The following is an 11,611-nucleotide window of genomic DNA, read 5'->3' on the forward strand; positions in this document are numbered from 1 at the left end:
GGGAAACATGTTTATTAGGACAGAGGAATATTATACAGCCACAAACAACACCCCAAACCATGGCCATTAAGTGGATGCTGACTCACGGGACCCTGCAGGACAGAGAGAATTGCCTGGCTGGGTTTCCCTACGGGAGCAGGAGGCTAGCACGTCTCTCTCTCGAAACAAGCAGCTGGTAGGCTGGAGCTGCTGCCCATTTAGTTAGCATCCAGATGCTTAGCTGCTGCGCCACCACGTCTCTCTGCCTGGCACAGCCTCCGCTGTCTGTGGAGCAGAGAGGACCCTACTCCTGCCAAGGAAGCCGAGCTGGGAGAACCATGTCCTCTGGACCCTGGGTCCCCGTGCTGAGAACCTCCTAGACCCAGGAGCCCCTCAAGGAGAAAACCTCTGTGGGCTCAGACCTGCAGCCTCCTGTCGGTCAAAGCCACCCCTCAGGGTGCTTCCTTTTCAGCGCCTCTAGAGACCCAAGCAAGACCATGCGGCAGAGCCCTGGGCAACGCCATCCCTAAGACAAGATGTGAAAAACCGGGTTAGGAATCACACGGGAAGGAGAGGGTGGGCTGCCGGAGGGAGACAGAGGGAAGGGCGGCAGGAGGGAGCGAGGTCTGGCTCAAGCTGCCCAGAGAGCCAGGCCGAGCCATGGCCTCGCGCAGCGGCGACTGGCAGTCATAAGGCCCTCTGTGATGGCTTGCTCCCTGGAATCTGGGTGGGTCCACGGCCTAGTGTGCACTGAAGGGTGTCCATGCCCCCCCCCCTCCCCCAATTGGGCCACAGCCTGGTTCACAGTGAGGTCCAGCCGCAGCCCCTCAGGTCAGCTCTGCAGAAGTGACCCCCGAGTAGAAAGTGGCCCCCACGGGTTCCCGAGGCTAGTGGACCTTTATGGGAGCGGACTGCCTCACCTGTCTCCCTCGGAGCGGAGGGTGGGTTTGAACCGCTGGCCTTCTGGTTAGAAGCGAAGCACATAACCACTGTGCCACCAGGGCTCCTTAAAGTGGACTCAGAAGCCCCTCGTCTGGTTTTCCACATGGTGCCAACCAGGCCTCGGCTTGCAACACAGGTCTAGGTTTCTAACCAAACCAACCAGTGGGCCTGCTCCAGCAGCATGTCCCTGCTGTGCCCCCACCCTGGCGGGCAGCGAGTGGGAGCTGGCCCGGACATGCAGAGCCGACTGCCGACTCCTCCCAGGGCGTAGGCGGAACTCCCTCTGCAGCTGGGTGCCATTCCCCGTGTCTTGTCTCCTTCCTCTCTCTGCAGGCAGGGGTTAGGAGGGGAAGAAGCAGACAAAGCCTTGCTCTCTTAATCGACGCTGCCACCAAGCTTCTTGCTGCCGACTGTCCGGAGCTTCCAGAGCCCAAGGCCCGGGGCGTCTGGGGCTCTGGGGGCATCTGCTTCACATCAGTGGCAGCTCTCTCCTCCTTTTGCTCCCTTGAGGGGAGCTCTCAGTGTGGACAGGGCTTCTGCAGGATGGTCACTGCGCTGTGCCCTTCCGTGTAGGGGCAGGCCCGGGACTCAACACCCCCTCCCCCGTCCTGCGGGGGGCAAAGGTGTGCGCAGTGGTTCCCTGCAGGCTCACCAGGAGGCCTAAGGGACTCTAGGGCGACAGGCTTTCTGGGCAGTGCTGTGGAAGTCAAGCAGGACTGTGGCAGGCAGGTCGTCTCACGATAGTTTCCTCTTTCCCTGCCAACGGAAGGCCCCTTTCCGACCCGCAGAAGCCCGGGAGCTTGCAGACCCAGCTGTTCACGTGCAACTGGCACCAAGTCCTCAGGCCCAAGTGAGTTTCCCTCCTTCCTTCTCGGAATGACTCACTCTCTTCAGGTCAGTGCTGCCTTTTGCTTCTGTAACACGCATCTCCCTGAAATACGCACAGTGACTTCATCTCGATACAATGTAACGAACCAGACAGCAACCTCAGGACACATTTTTAATGATAATTTCCAAGTCCAGCAATTTCAAGTCCTCCTCCTCAAAGTGCCATTCACCGACTATTACCCACAGGGATTTGGGGGGATATTTTGGCTTTATCGGACGGAGACTCCACCACCCTAACACCAAAATAAGAAAAATGGCAGACCCTGTTCTTAGATTTTAGCGGTGGGGGTGGGGAATCCATCAGTGCAATCTGTCTTCTCGAGAGCAGCCATTCCTAGCAACAGTGCTCCCCGGTACACCCCGTCGCTGTGTGCGTGGCAGGTTGGCGGAAACAGGCTGCCCACAGAAGCCTCGGCTTTGACTGTCCACCTGGCTGGATGACCACGTGAGGCCCAAGGAAGCCTGAAAACCCACTGGGTGGAAGGCCCCGCGTCCTGGCTGGCCGGCACCCAGGAGGGGAAGACTGCCGGCTAAGTAAACAGGATGCATCTCTTTACGTTGACCAGCCGGCAGCAGGGACAGGCGCCTGCTGCCTTCTCTGGGAGGCTGATGGGCAGGGAGGGTCTTGTGACGTCCAGGTCAGAGGCGTGGGGAGTCCCCGGGGCATGGTCCTGGCCCCTCCACCTTTGCTGCTTGGAACCAGGGTTTTGTTCCCACAGAACAGGCGGCTCTTTCCGGAAAGGCCCCCACCACGCAGCCCCCCAGCCTTTGCGCCCAGGGCTCCTCTCTGCCAGGGACAGTGCCAGGGCGGAAGAAGGGCCTGCGAGGAAAAGAACAAGAGCCGCAGCAGGACAGGCAGACACGGTCCCCAGGGAGGAGTGTGTGCAGGGGGAAAGCCAGGACAAGACCCAGCGCCACCAAGATAAGCTGACCGTGCGGGTGGAGCCCTGAAGGAGGGGTTCCCCCCCCCCCCCGGCTAAATCTGGGGGCGAGGGGGCTTGAGAGGGTTGGCACTAGGGCTGGTCTCCCACATATTTGGACAGATGACACCATGGGAAACCCACAGGCAGTTTTTTGGGGGGCTTGTTCAGGAGGGGACTGTAGGAGGAGCCGAGCCTGCACCTGGGAGCGTGGGAGCGAGTAGACAGTGCCCAGGTTGCTGTCACTGCCTGGGGGCTACCTGTGACTTGTGACCAACAAGAACAGGAATTCAACTTCCATGTGCATCCCCCTGGGGAGATGCAGAACTCGGAGTCAGCAGGCTGGAGACTGAAAACGCGCCCCCTGAAGCCAAGCTCAAGCAGCCAGCCAGATGGGCAGATGGACAGCGGGCACCACTGCTGTCAGAGGGCAGAGCTGCGGGAAATCAAAGTTCCCGTTGGGGCCCGGTGAAGGGCACCCCGGGTGTGGCTCCCCGGTGGCAGTGGGCTTGCCTGTGAACCGCAAGGTCAGCAGGTCGAATCCACGCAGCCGCCTCGGAATAGGACGAGGTGCTCACTTCCCGCCTCCTTCCATCACTGGTGCCGAGGAAAGGCAATGCCGGGAGCACACCGCTGTCCTGACGGTGGCCCAGGGCCAGGCAGGGATGAGCTGTTACACACCCGGCTGGTCACCGGGGCGGACTGGATAGCAAGGACCAACCAACAGGCCTGGAGATTCCTTGAGAAACCACCCGCCTCTCCTATTTCGGAGAAATCCGGCAGGGAGCACCCAGCTCAGCAGGGCGCGTGGTGGTGGAGGGTAGCCAGGGAAAAAAGGTTCCTTCTGAAAGGGCACAGCTCTTCAGCGAGGGTAGAGGGCGGTCAGGAAGGGTTGTGACCCAAGAGCCGTCTCCATTGCTAGGCTCAGGACGAGCTGTCCTCTGTGGGACTGGGTTCTGCCTGCCGTGAGGGATAGCGCCTTAGGTCCAGCCCCTCCCACACTGACCGGGAGGCCTTTCCAGAGCGGCCTGTGCCCGGTCACCATCAGGGAGCATTTGGATCAAAGATGCCACAGCAGAACCTCATCAACGGGGGTGGGGGATGGGGTGGAATATGGAGCAAGAGTGTCCAATTCTCCAGGAACCGGCTTTAGGCCTTGAACTGGACAACGGCTGGCTGGGCCCAGTGAGAACAGCAGGCCTGGTGTCCGGGTGGGGCTCTTGGAGGAAGCCTCCTGAGAGCTGGGCCACAGAGGCGACTCAAAGGGAGAGATGGGGCTGAGAACCTGAGCGTGTGCACAGAGCTGCTTCAGACACGGTTGTCCAGGGAAGGGGCACGATTTGGTGACCCGCGGGGAATGTTGTGCTGGGTCTGTTTGCACCACAGACGAGTAGTCCTCCAAGCGGCCCCACGCCCAGGTTCACAGAGCAAGGAGCTGCTCTTGGGATGCCCATGTCATAATAGGGACCTTGCTGGACAAGGCACACCTGGATAACGCAGGCAGAGCCAGGTGGAGTCCCAAGGCTTCCTACAAAGCACGGGAGGTCAGGCCAGCCACATGGCCACCACCTCTCCCTGAGGGCCAGCATGTCTGCCTGGTAAGCAACCTGGCATCCTCCCGAGCAGTGGCCGGCGGAGCCAGCAATCCAGCCACTTCCTCACAGGAGCCTTGAAAACGGAGCTTTTGTGATCACATCTGTGAGAAAGGAGCACCCGCCCCCGAGCCTCACGTGGGGGAAGTGGCACTGCTCTCCCCAGCCCCTTCCTTCTCTCCGGGAGTGTTGCCAGGCTGGGCGAGCTTGTTTTCAAGGGCTGTTGTACCCGTGTGGGCTCAGATCAGCCCCACGTGCAGAAGGAAGCAGTGCCAGGCCTGCCCACCCTCACGGGAGAACTTGCCTGGATGCTGTTTCCATCGTCGTCCCGCTGGGCCTTGTCCAACCACCACCCTCCCCCTCGTGGAAATCTGGTCAGTAACCGGGCACATGCTGCCCCATAAGGCTCCTCACTGGGTGCCATCGTGCATGTCCTACAGCAGCCAACTGTCCCAGTGGCACAGGTCTCTGGAACCCAGTTCTCAACCAAGGCTGTCACAGGCCAGGGGCCAGAGGGAATTTCCTCTGAAGACAGGAGGTCATAGTTCAAAGGTCCCTTTCTCACCGTACCCCCCCCCACCCACCATACAGCTCCCATTCCTCTCCTGATGGACTTGTTAACCCCAGGAAGCACGGGGGTGGGGTGGGTCACACACTCCACACTGTGCTGGCAACCAAGAGGCTAGCAGATCAAACCCACCCTTCTCCTGGGTCCCAGGGGCTGCAGCACCTGCCACACCCCCACCACATCTTTGCTCAGACCCCACCTCCCCAGAATGGGTACCCCTTTCTCACAGCCTGGGGTCACCCCTACCCCAAACAATCTTTCATCCCTCTAGTCCCACTTCCTCCTCCATCAGAACACAGCACCCAAAGGCATTTCGCCTGAGAGGGACCCTGCAGGGCAGGGCAGGACTTCCCATCCATTCGGTCACCTGATGTCAGTGCGAAGGGGTGGGTTTACACTGCTGTCTGTTTCTCACGTAGCATGACCACTTCCAGAACACACACAGAACTCCTAGTTCTCACCCCCCCTCCCCCGACGGCTCCACTGGTGCTGGGGTCCCAACCCATGCAGCGTGGCTCGGAATGAGGTCCCAGGAAGGCAAGCAGAGGACGGGCAGTGCGATCACTAATGAACAACTGCTCTCTCCAAGAGCCAGTCCCCGGGCTCCTTGAACACGCGCCATGGGCAAGGTGAGCAACAGGGCCTCAAACCCCTAACAAGAAAACAAGACCCCTAGGTACCAGCTGACGGGCTTCCAGGACAGGCCGGGCCTGGTCCAAGGTGGCCTTGTGCCGATGGACTTGTGTCCCCCAGCACGAGTTCCTGTACCACCCCCATGTGTTGCACAGTCTAGGGGTGGGCCCCAAGGGACGGACTGGGCATGTCTGAGGGCGTTGCCCATCAGACCCAGATGCCCGTGGGTGGGGAGCGGGGACAGGAACCCGGAAGGGTCCGTACAATGGGGGGTGGTCCCAGGGCAGCAGAAATCAAGATGGATGCTACACTGGGGCTCTGCTCCTGCAGCATGACGCCACCCGAAAGGAGCCAGTCCCAAGAGACCCCGCGCTATTGATGGGGGGGGGCAGGACCCTTTGGGTTCCACCAGTCCTGGGGGCGGGGGTGGGGCTGGGCTCCTTTCTGAGGTGGTAACAAGGGAGGTGCCCTCTGTAACCAGGAGGGGCTTTGAAAAGTCTGTGGGCAAATTTCACTGACCTTACATTCTACTCTCCCGAGCACTGTGACGGCCCCCCACTGGGAAAACCAACAAATGACTGGTTCTGTGGGGCCAGCTGCATGGTGGGGCACTTATATGTCTCTCTCCACACTGATGCTGGTGCCCCCCGCCCTGTCTTCTGCATGTTCTGTTTAAGGGTGTTGTTTTAATGGCCTCTTTTCTGTGAACCCCCCCGTCACATACAAACGGGACATGGAGTCTCCCCGGCGCTACTCTTCCAGACCTGCTCCCAGGGGCTGGGCCACCTGCTCCCTGACTGACCTCCTTGCCTGGTGACACTGCCAAGCCTTAGATGCAGGACTGTCACTGACTGGAAGGTCCCTGAACTGGAAGATCCGCTCCCTGCCCCCAAGGGCTATACCAGACACGGGGAAGGGAGGCGGGGCACTGGGTGGCGCTCATGCCCCCTCTGCTCCAGTTACCAAGAGTCAGAAACACAAGACAAGCTTCCAAGTTTTAAGAAAATATGCCGAAGACACTGTGTCCTGCTGGTCACCGTTCCCACATTGTTAAAGTAGTCTCCAGGACACAAGGCTGAAAGCTGGACCACACGGGGTACCACGGCTCCTCCCACCAGTGATGACACCACGGCTCCTCCCACCAATGACACTACGGCTCCTCCCACCAATGATGATACCACGGCTCCTCCCACCAGTGATGACACCACGGCTCCTCCCATTAATGATGACACCACGGCTCCTCCCACCAATGGCAACACAGGCACGGGTGCTTGTCCTGTGTTTCCTCCAGACGTGGTGACTCGTATTTGTACCAAAACAAAGGGGGTGAGGAGAGGGATCACAGGACACGGACACTGTGCATTGCACGTGCCTATGCACACATGCGCTTCCCTGGCGAGGCTTGGCAGTGTTTCCTACGTGAGACTCAGCTGTTTGCATGGCCACTGGTAAGCAGCACTACATTCTGATACACAGACGAATACCTGAGACCCATGCTGAGGAGCCTTGGATAAGACGGCGCTACTTCCCGCACTGATTTCATGCGATTCCCCGCAAAACCCCAGCAAGGTTTTTTATGGACGGGACAGACTTATCCTAAAACGTGAAGAGGAAGGGTCGGGGGATAAGCCAACCCACTGCCACCCAGTGGGTCCTGACTCAGAGAGACCCTGTGGGTTTCCGAGGGCTGTCACCAGGAGAGACCAGTCCCTGGAGGAGGGCCAGCGAGAGAGGAAGACCCTGGACGGGATGGACGGACTCAGGGGCTCCCACAGGGGCTGAGGCGTGGCCACGGTCAGGAGGGGCAGGCCGGCACAGTTTCTTCTGCTGTCTGTGGGGTCTCAGCGAGTCAGACCGACGGACAGTGCCTAAGCACAGACACAGCCACTCTGGAAGCAGTTAGGCAGTTTCTCGCACAACCGAGCAAGCAGCTACCATGTTTGCCGCCACCGCGGATGAACTTCAGGTGCTCCTTCCGGAGCAGTGAAAACCGACACCGACCGACACTGCCGGCCCCACGGCAACACTACAAACCATCCACTGCTCCGGCCTGTGGATGCTGCTTTGCTCCAGATGGATTCCGACTCATGGCCAGCCCATGCTGCCAAGTTGTTACTTTTATAGGAGCGGCCGCCAGGCCTGTGGGGGGCTCACACCACCGAACTTCTGCTTAACCGGCTCACCACGAAAGCTTCTCTTTGAGGGCCCCATGGCTGTAGCTCAAAAGAGTCCCCAAGGACGAGCAAAACCACAAGGAACAAAAACTCACTGCCACCGAGGCGATGACAACTCATGGTGACTACAGGATAGGGCAGAACTGTCCCCGTTTTCCACAACTGTCACTCTTTACGGAGCAGAAACCGCCGAATCAGAGCTAGTTCTAAAGACTGCACGGCGCGGGGCCCAAGTGCCCACGTTCTAGAAACGGGGAGAGGCCAGGGGAAAGGACACAGGGAGCAGGTGTCAACAGGCAGCCAAGGGGCCCCTGGGTGGTGGAAGGTCTTCACGCTCTGCCGTCGTCTGGAGAAAACCAGACAAAGCATACAGAGGTGCCCCTTGCTTTCCGTCTTAGACGAGTACGAGACCTAGGCCTGCAGTTTAGTTAAAAACCAGAGGAGAAAGACATGGCTGGATTCCTGGCTTGCCCACTTTCTGTGCCGGTACCTGGCCTGGAGCGGGTACTGCTCACAGAGGCTGCACGGTAGGTGGCACCTGAGCGGGCGGCCCTCAGGCTCGGTTTCATCTGGACGCGCAGAGCGGATAGCGACAGAGACCTGGCCGCGAGCCCTCAGGTTTCCCAGTGCTCAGAAAGCGATGCGGACTGGAGGTGGTCTGTGGAGGGTGGGGAGCATGAGGCCTGGGGAGGGTGACCACCAGGGTACACACAGATAGGAAGGGAGAAGGGGCAGTTGGGAAACGGTGCCCTTGGTCTTGCTCTGCTCGGGTGGGCCGCTTCTCCCAATGGCAGTCTAAGCAGACAGAGGCCTGCCTGATCGGGAAAAGGTCTGCATGAGCAATGGGTTGTTGAAAGGGCTTTAAAAACAGCCTGTTCGCGCCATGGTCTCGCTGCGGGTTAGACAAGGTCGGCAGTTCAAACCCACCAGACACTCCTTGGGGAGAAAGATGCGCCTGTCTGCTCCTGCAAAGACCTACAGCCTCGGAAACCCTACAAAGCTGGTGGCTCAGCGAGCTCTGTGCAGGGATCAAACCACAAGGTTGGTGGTTCAAACCAGTAGCCCCTCGCCGCCCCCCACCTTGGAAAGATTGACAGTCTGGAAGCCCAGTGGGGTGGGCCTGCCCACCAATGGGGATGGACTTGATGCAGTGTGTCTCTCTGGTTGGGCTCCAAGGGGGAAGCAGGCAGAGAGACAAAGCTAAGTTTCTTGGCAGCGCAGAGAACCAGGCTGGGAAGACAATGGGCTGCCCTTTAGCACAGAAGGAGAGGGGGTTTCTGCAGCCAGGCCGTGACTCACGCTGGCGCCCAGCCTTCGGAGCGCAGGAAGGACAGGCTGAGGCTGGCCACAGAGCCCATGGTGAGGTGGGAAGGGGCCTTTCCCAGCAAAATGACCTTTCTGCTCGGCATCCCCACAGGATGAAGGCCTGGAGCCGGGGACTTGGGGTCCCTGCACCTCAAACTACTCACTTCCTCCAGAAGCCGGGCCATCCTCGTGGCTGAAGTAAAGGAAACACAGGGATGGGTTCTTCCCCTAAATCTACGGCGCCTGGACGGGCCGGCAGTTCAATCCCACCAGCCACTCCCCAGAAGGACGAGGCTGCTGACTCCAGTGGAAGCCTGCGGGGTGGCCAGTGCGTTCCGACTGAGCTGCCCGGAGTCAGGAGTCAGAGCACGCCTCACGGTGGTAGTGGGTTGGGCTCGATGCATGCTGGTGGGGTGCTCCAACAGTCAAACTCTGGGGTGCCCACCTAAAGGCTGGCAGCTTGAACCTGCTCCACAAGACCTCAGAACCAAGTCCGGGCAACCTTTCTCTGCAAGGTCACCATTTTCCTCGGACTTGGGAGGTGACTCACCGGTCACCATTTTCCTCCGTGTGTGTACAAAGTTTAAATCCCCTCAGGCACCATCAAGCCCGGTGTCCAGGCAAGTTTCCTGGTTGCTGGATTTCCTGCAATTTGCAAACCTCCCTGGAGCAGCTTGGAAGAGAAAGGGGAGACACTGGACGCCACAAGGATGTCAGAAAAGGGGAGAAGATGTACCTGGGTGAGGGGCGGCAGGGGACTCTCAGGAGGTTTTAACCCTTCACCACCCTTATCTCCTCCCAACTTCCTTCTGTGGGGCCCTTTGAGGTCTGCAAGGTCTCCAACAGGAGGGCGACGCTGGATATGTGGAGCCGGGGTGCCCACAGCCCTTAGCGATGGGGCCTGGGAGCAACATGAGGTTTCTGCGCCCTGGGATCAGGTGACTCAAACAGCGACACCTGAGAGGAGCCTCAGAGACGGCAGCCCGGACACTCCCTCCCGGGGCAGCTCTGCTCTGGGGCAGTGGGCTTGCTCTTGTTTGGAGATCTGAACTTAGACTGGGCGTCGACAGTATTCAGTGGTGGTTTGTGGCCCTGGTAGCGGAGTGGTTAAGGCTGCTCACCGAAAGGCGGTGGTTTGCCTCTGGACACCCACTGAGGTAGCCCTCTCTCCACGGAGGGCTGAGTAGGGGACTGACGTCGGATCCTGACTCATGGCTACCCGCAGCCCATGTGCAGATGACCAACTGCTCCTTGGGGCTTCCAGGCTGTGACCATCCCCAGGCAGAGAGCTCTGGGCCTGATGTCCATGATGCCTCTGGGGGATTTGAGGCCCCAGCTTGCTTTTCAGCCGGCTGCCCCCAGGAAAGCGGGCCTGGTCCTTGAGGGTGCCGACTTGCTGGTCTGACCCTGGCTACGGTTCCTAAAGGAGCCCTCCTTTAGAGATTCATGCGTACTGATGAGCTAGCTGCCTGCACACTGCTTCAAAGTACCTGGGTGGGAACCGATGGGGGAGGGGGCAGCAGAGCAGGCCACATGTTGCTGTTTTCTCCGTGTCTGCGCACCCCTAACCCCCCCTGACACCAGCCCCCCCACCCCCCAGGACTTTCTTCACCCTGCACACCACTGAAGCTGCCTGGCTGTCACACACCCACCAACCCCAGGTTCTAGGAGCAGGGGGTACAGGGGCATTGGGGAAGGCCAGGTGAGAGGCACACATCCTGGGGACCACTGTCTTCACAGGGGTGCTACAGGGGTCTCTGGGTCAGGCCAGTCTGTGTTGGGGGGGGGGGAACCTAGGACAGCTGTAGCCCTACCTCCCCACAGCCATCGGAGGAGGAATCCCCTATCCATCAACAGGAATGAGATACCCAGAGTTGCCCTACCTGTTGGCAGGTACGCAGGATGGAAGGGGTACTTCTAGGGGTTCTCTATCCATTAACAGATGTGGGATACCCAGAGTTGCCCTACCTGCTGGCAGGTATGCAGAATGGAAGGGGTATCCTCCGGGGTCCCCCACCTGTCCCAACAACTGACCCGTGTGTAGAGGCAAAAAAGGAGGAATGGAACGCCCCTGAGAGAGCCTACTTGCCAACAGGTATGTCCAGTGGGGATATTGAGGGCCCCCCAACAGCTGACAGCAAGTGAGGGGCTTGGAGGCTTGCCTTCAGACCCTTATCTACCTGTTGGTAGGTATGCTCTGTGGGGGCATCCCGTTTCTACCTACTTGCCCACAGGTGTGCAGGATGCGGGTGTCCCGTGTACCTCTAGCAGCTAGAGGGGCAAGCAGGTGTGCGAGGTGAGGGCACTCCGGGTCCCTCTATGCGCTGACAGCCGTGTGTGGGTGGAAGGATCACGGCCCCCTACCTGTTGCCAGGTATGTGGGTGGAGGGGGGCGTCCTTGGGAGGTCCCCCGTAGGTGAGCAGGGTGAAGGTGGGCGTGCCCGGGAACCCCGCTCCCGCCGGCAGGTGAGCGGGCGCGGCCCACCTTGAGGATGTTGTCGAAGATGGTGTCTCGGAACTCGAGCAGCGCCTTCTGGTCGAACTCGCGGCCGTGGATGATGCGCATCTGCTTGAGGAAGGTGGACTTGCCGCTCTCGCCCGCGCCCAGCA

At 59.8% G+C, this 11,611-nt stretch overlaps 1 protein-coding gene across 1 annotated transcript in view; it reads right to left on the reverse strand.

The window, feature by feature from the left end:
• GNA12 (G protein subunit alpha 12) overlaps positions 1 to 11,605 on the reverse strand; it is a 23,412-nt gene extending 11,807 nt beyond the window's left edge. The window contains exon 1 of the mRNA XM_045285914.1: positions 11,487 to 11,605. Within this exon, the coding sequence (XP_045141849.1) occupies positions 11,487 to 11,567 (81 nt within the window). The 5' untranslated portion in view covers positions 11,568 to 11,605. The remainder of the gene's footprint in view (positions 1 to 11,486) is intronic.
• Between the last annotated feature and the right edge of the window lie 6 nt (positions 11,606 to 11,611).

Source organism: Echinops telfairi, unplaced genomic scaffold (genome assembly GCF_000313985.2).
Source record: "Echinops telfairi isolate 266 unplaced genomic scaffold, ASM31398v2 ScPeMD7_5;HRSCAF=22, whole genome shotgun sequence".
Lineage (NCBI taxonomy): Eukaryota > Metazoa > Chordata > Mammalia > Afrosoricida > Tenrecidae > Echinops > Echinops telfairi.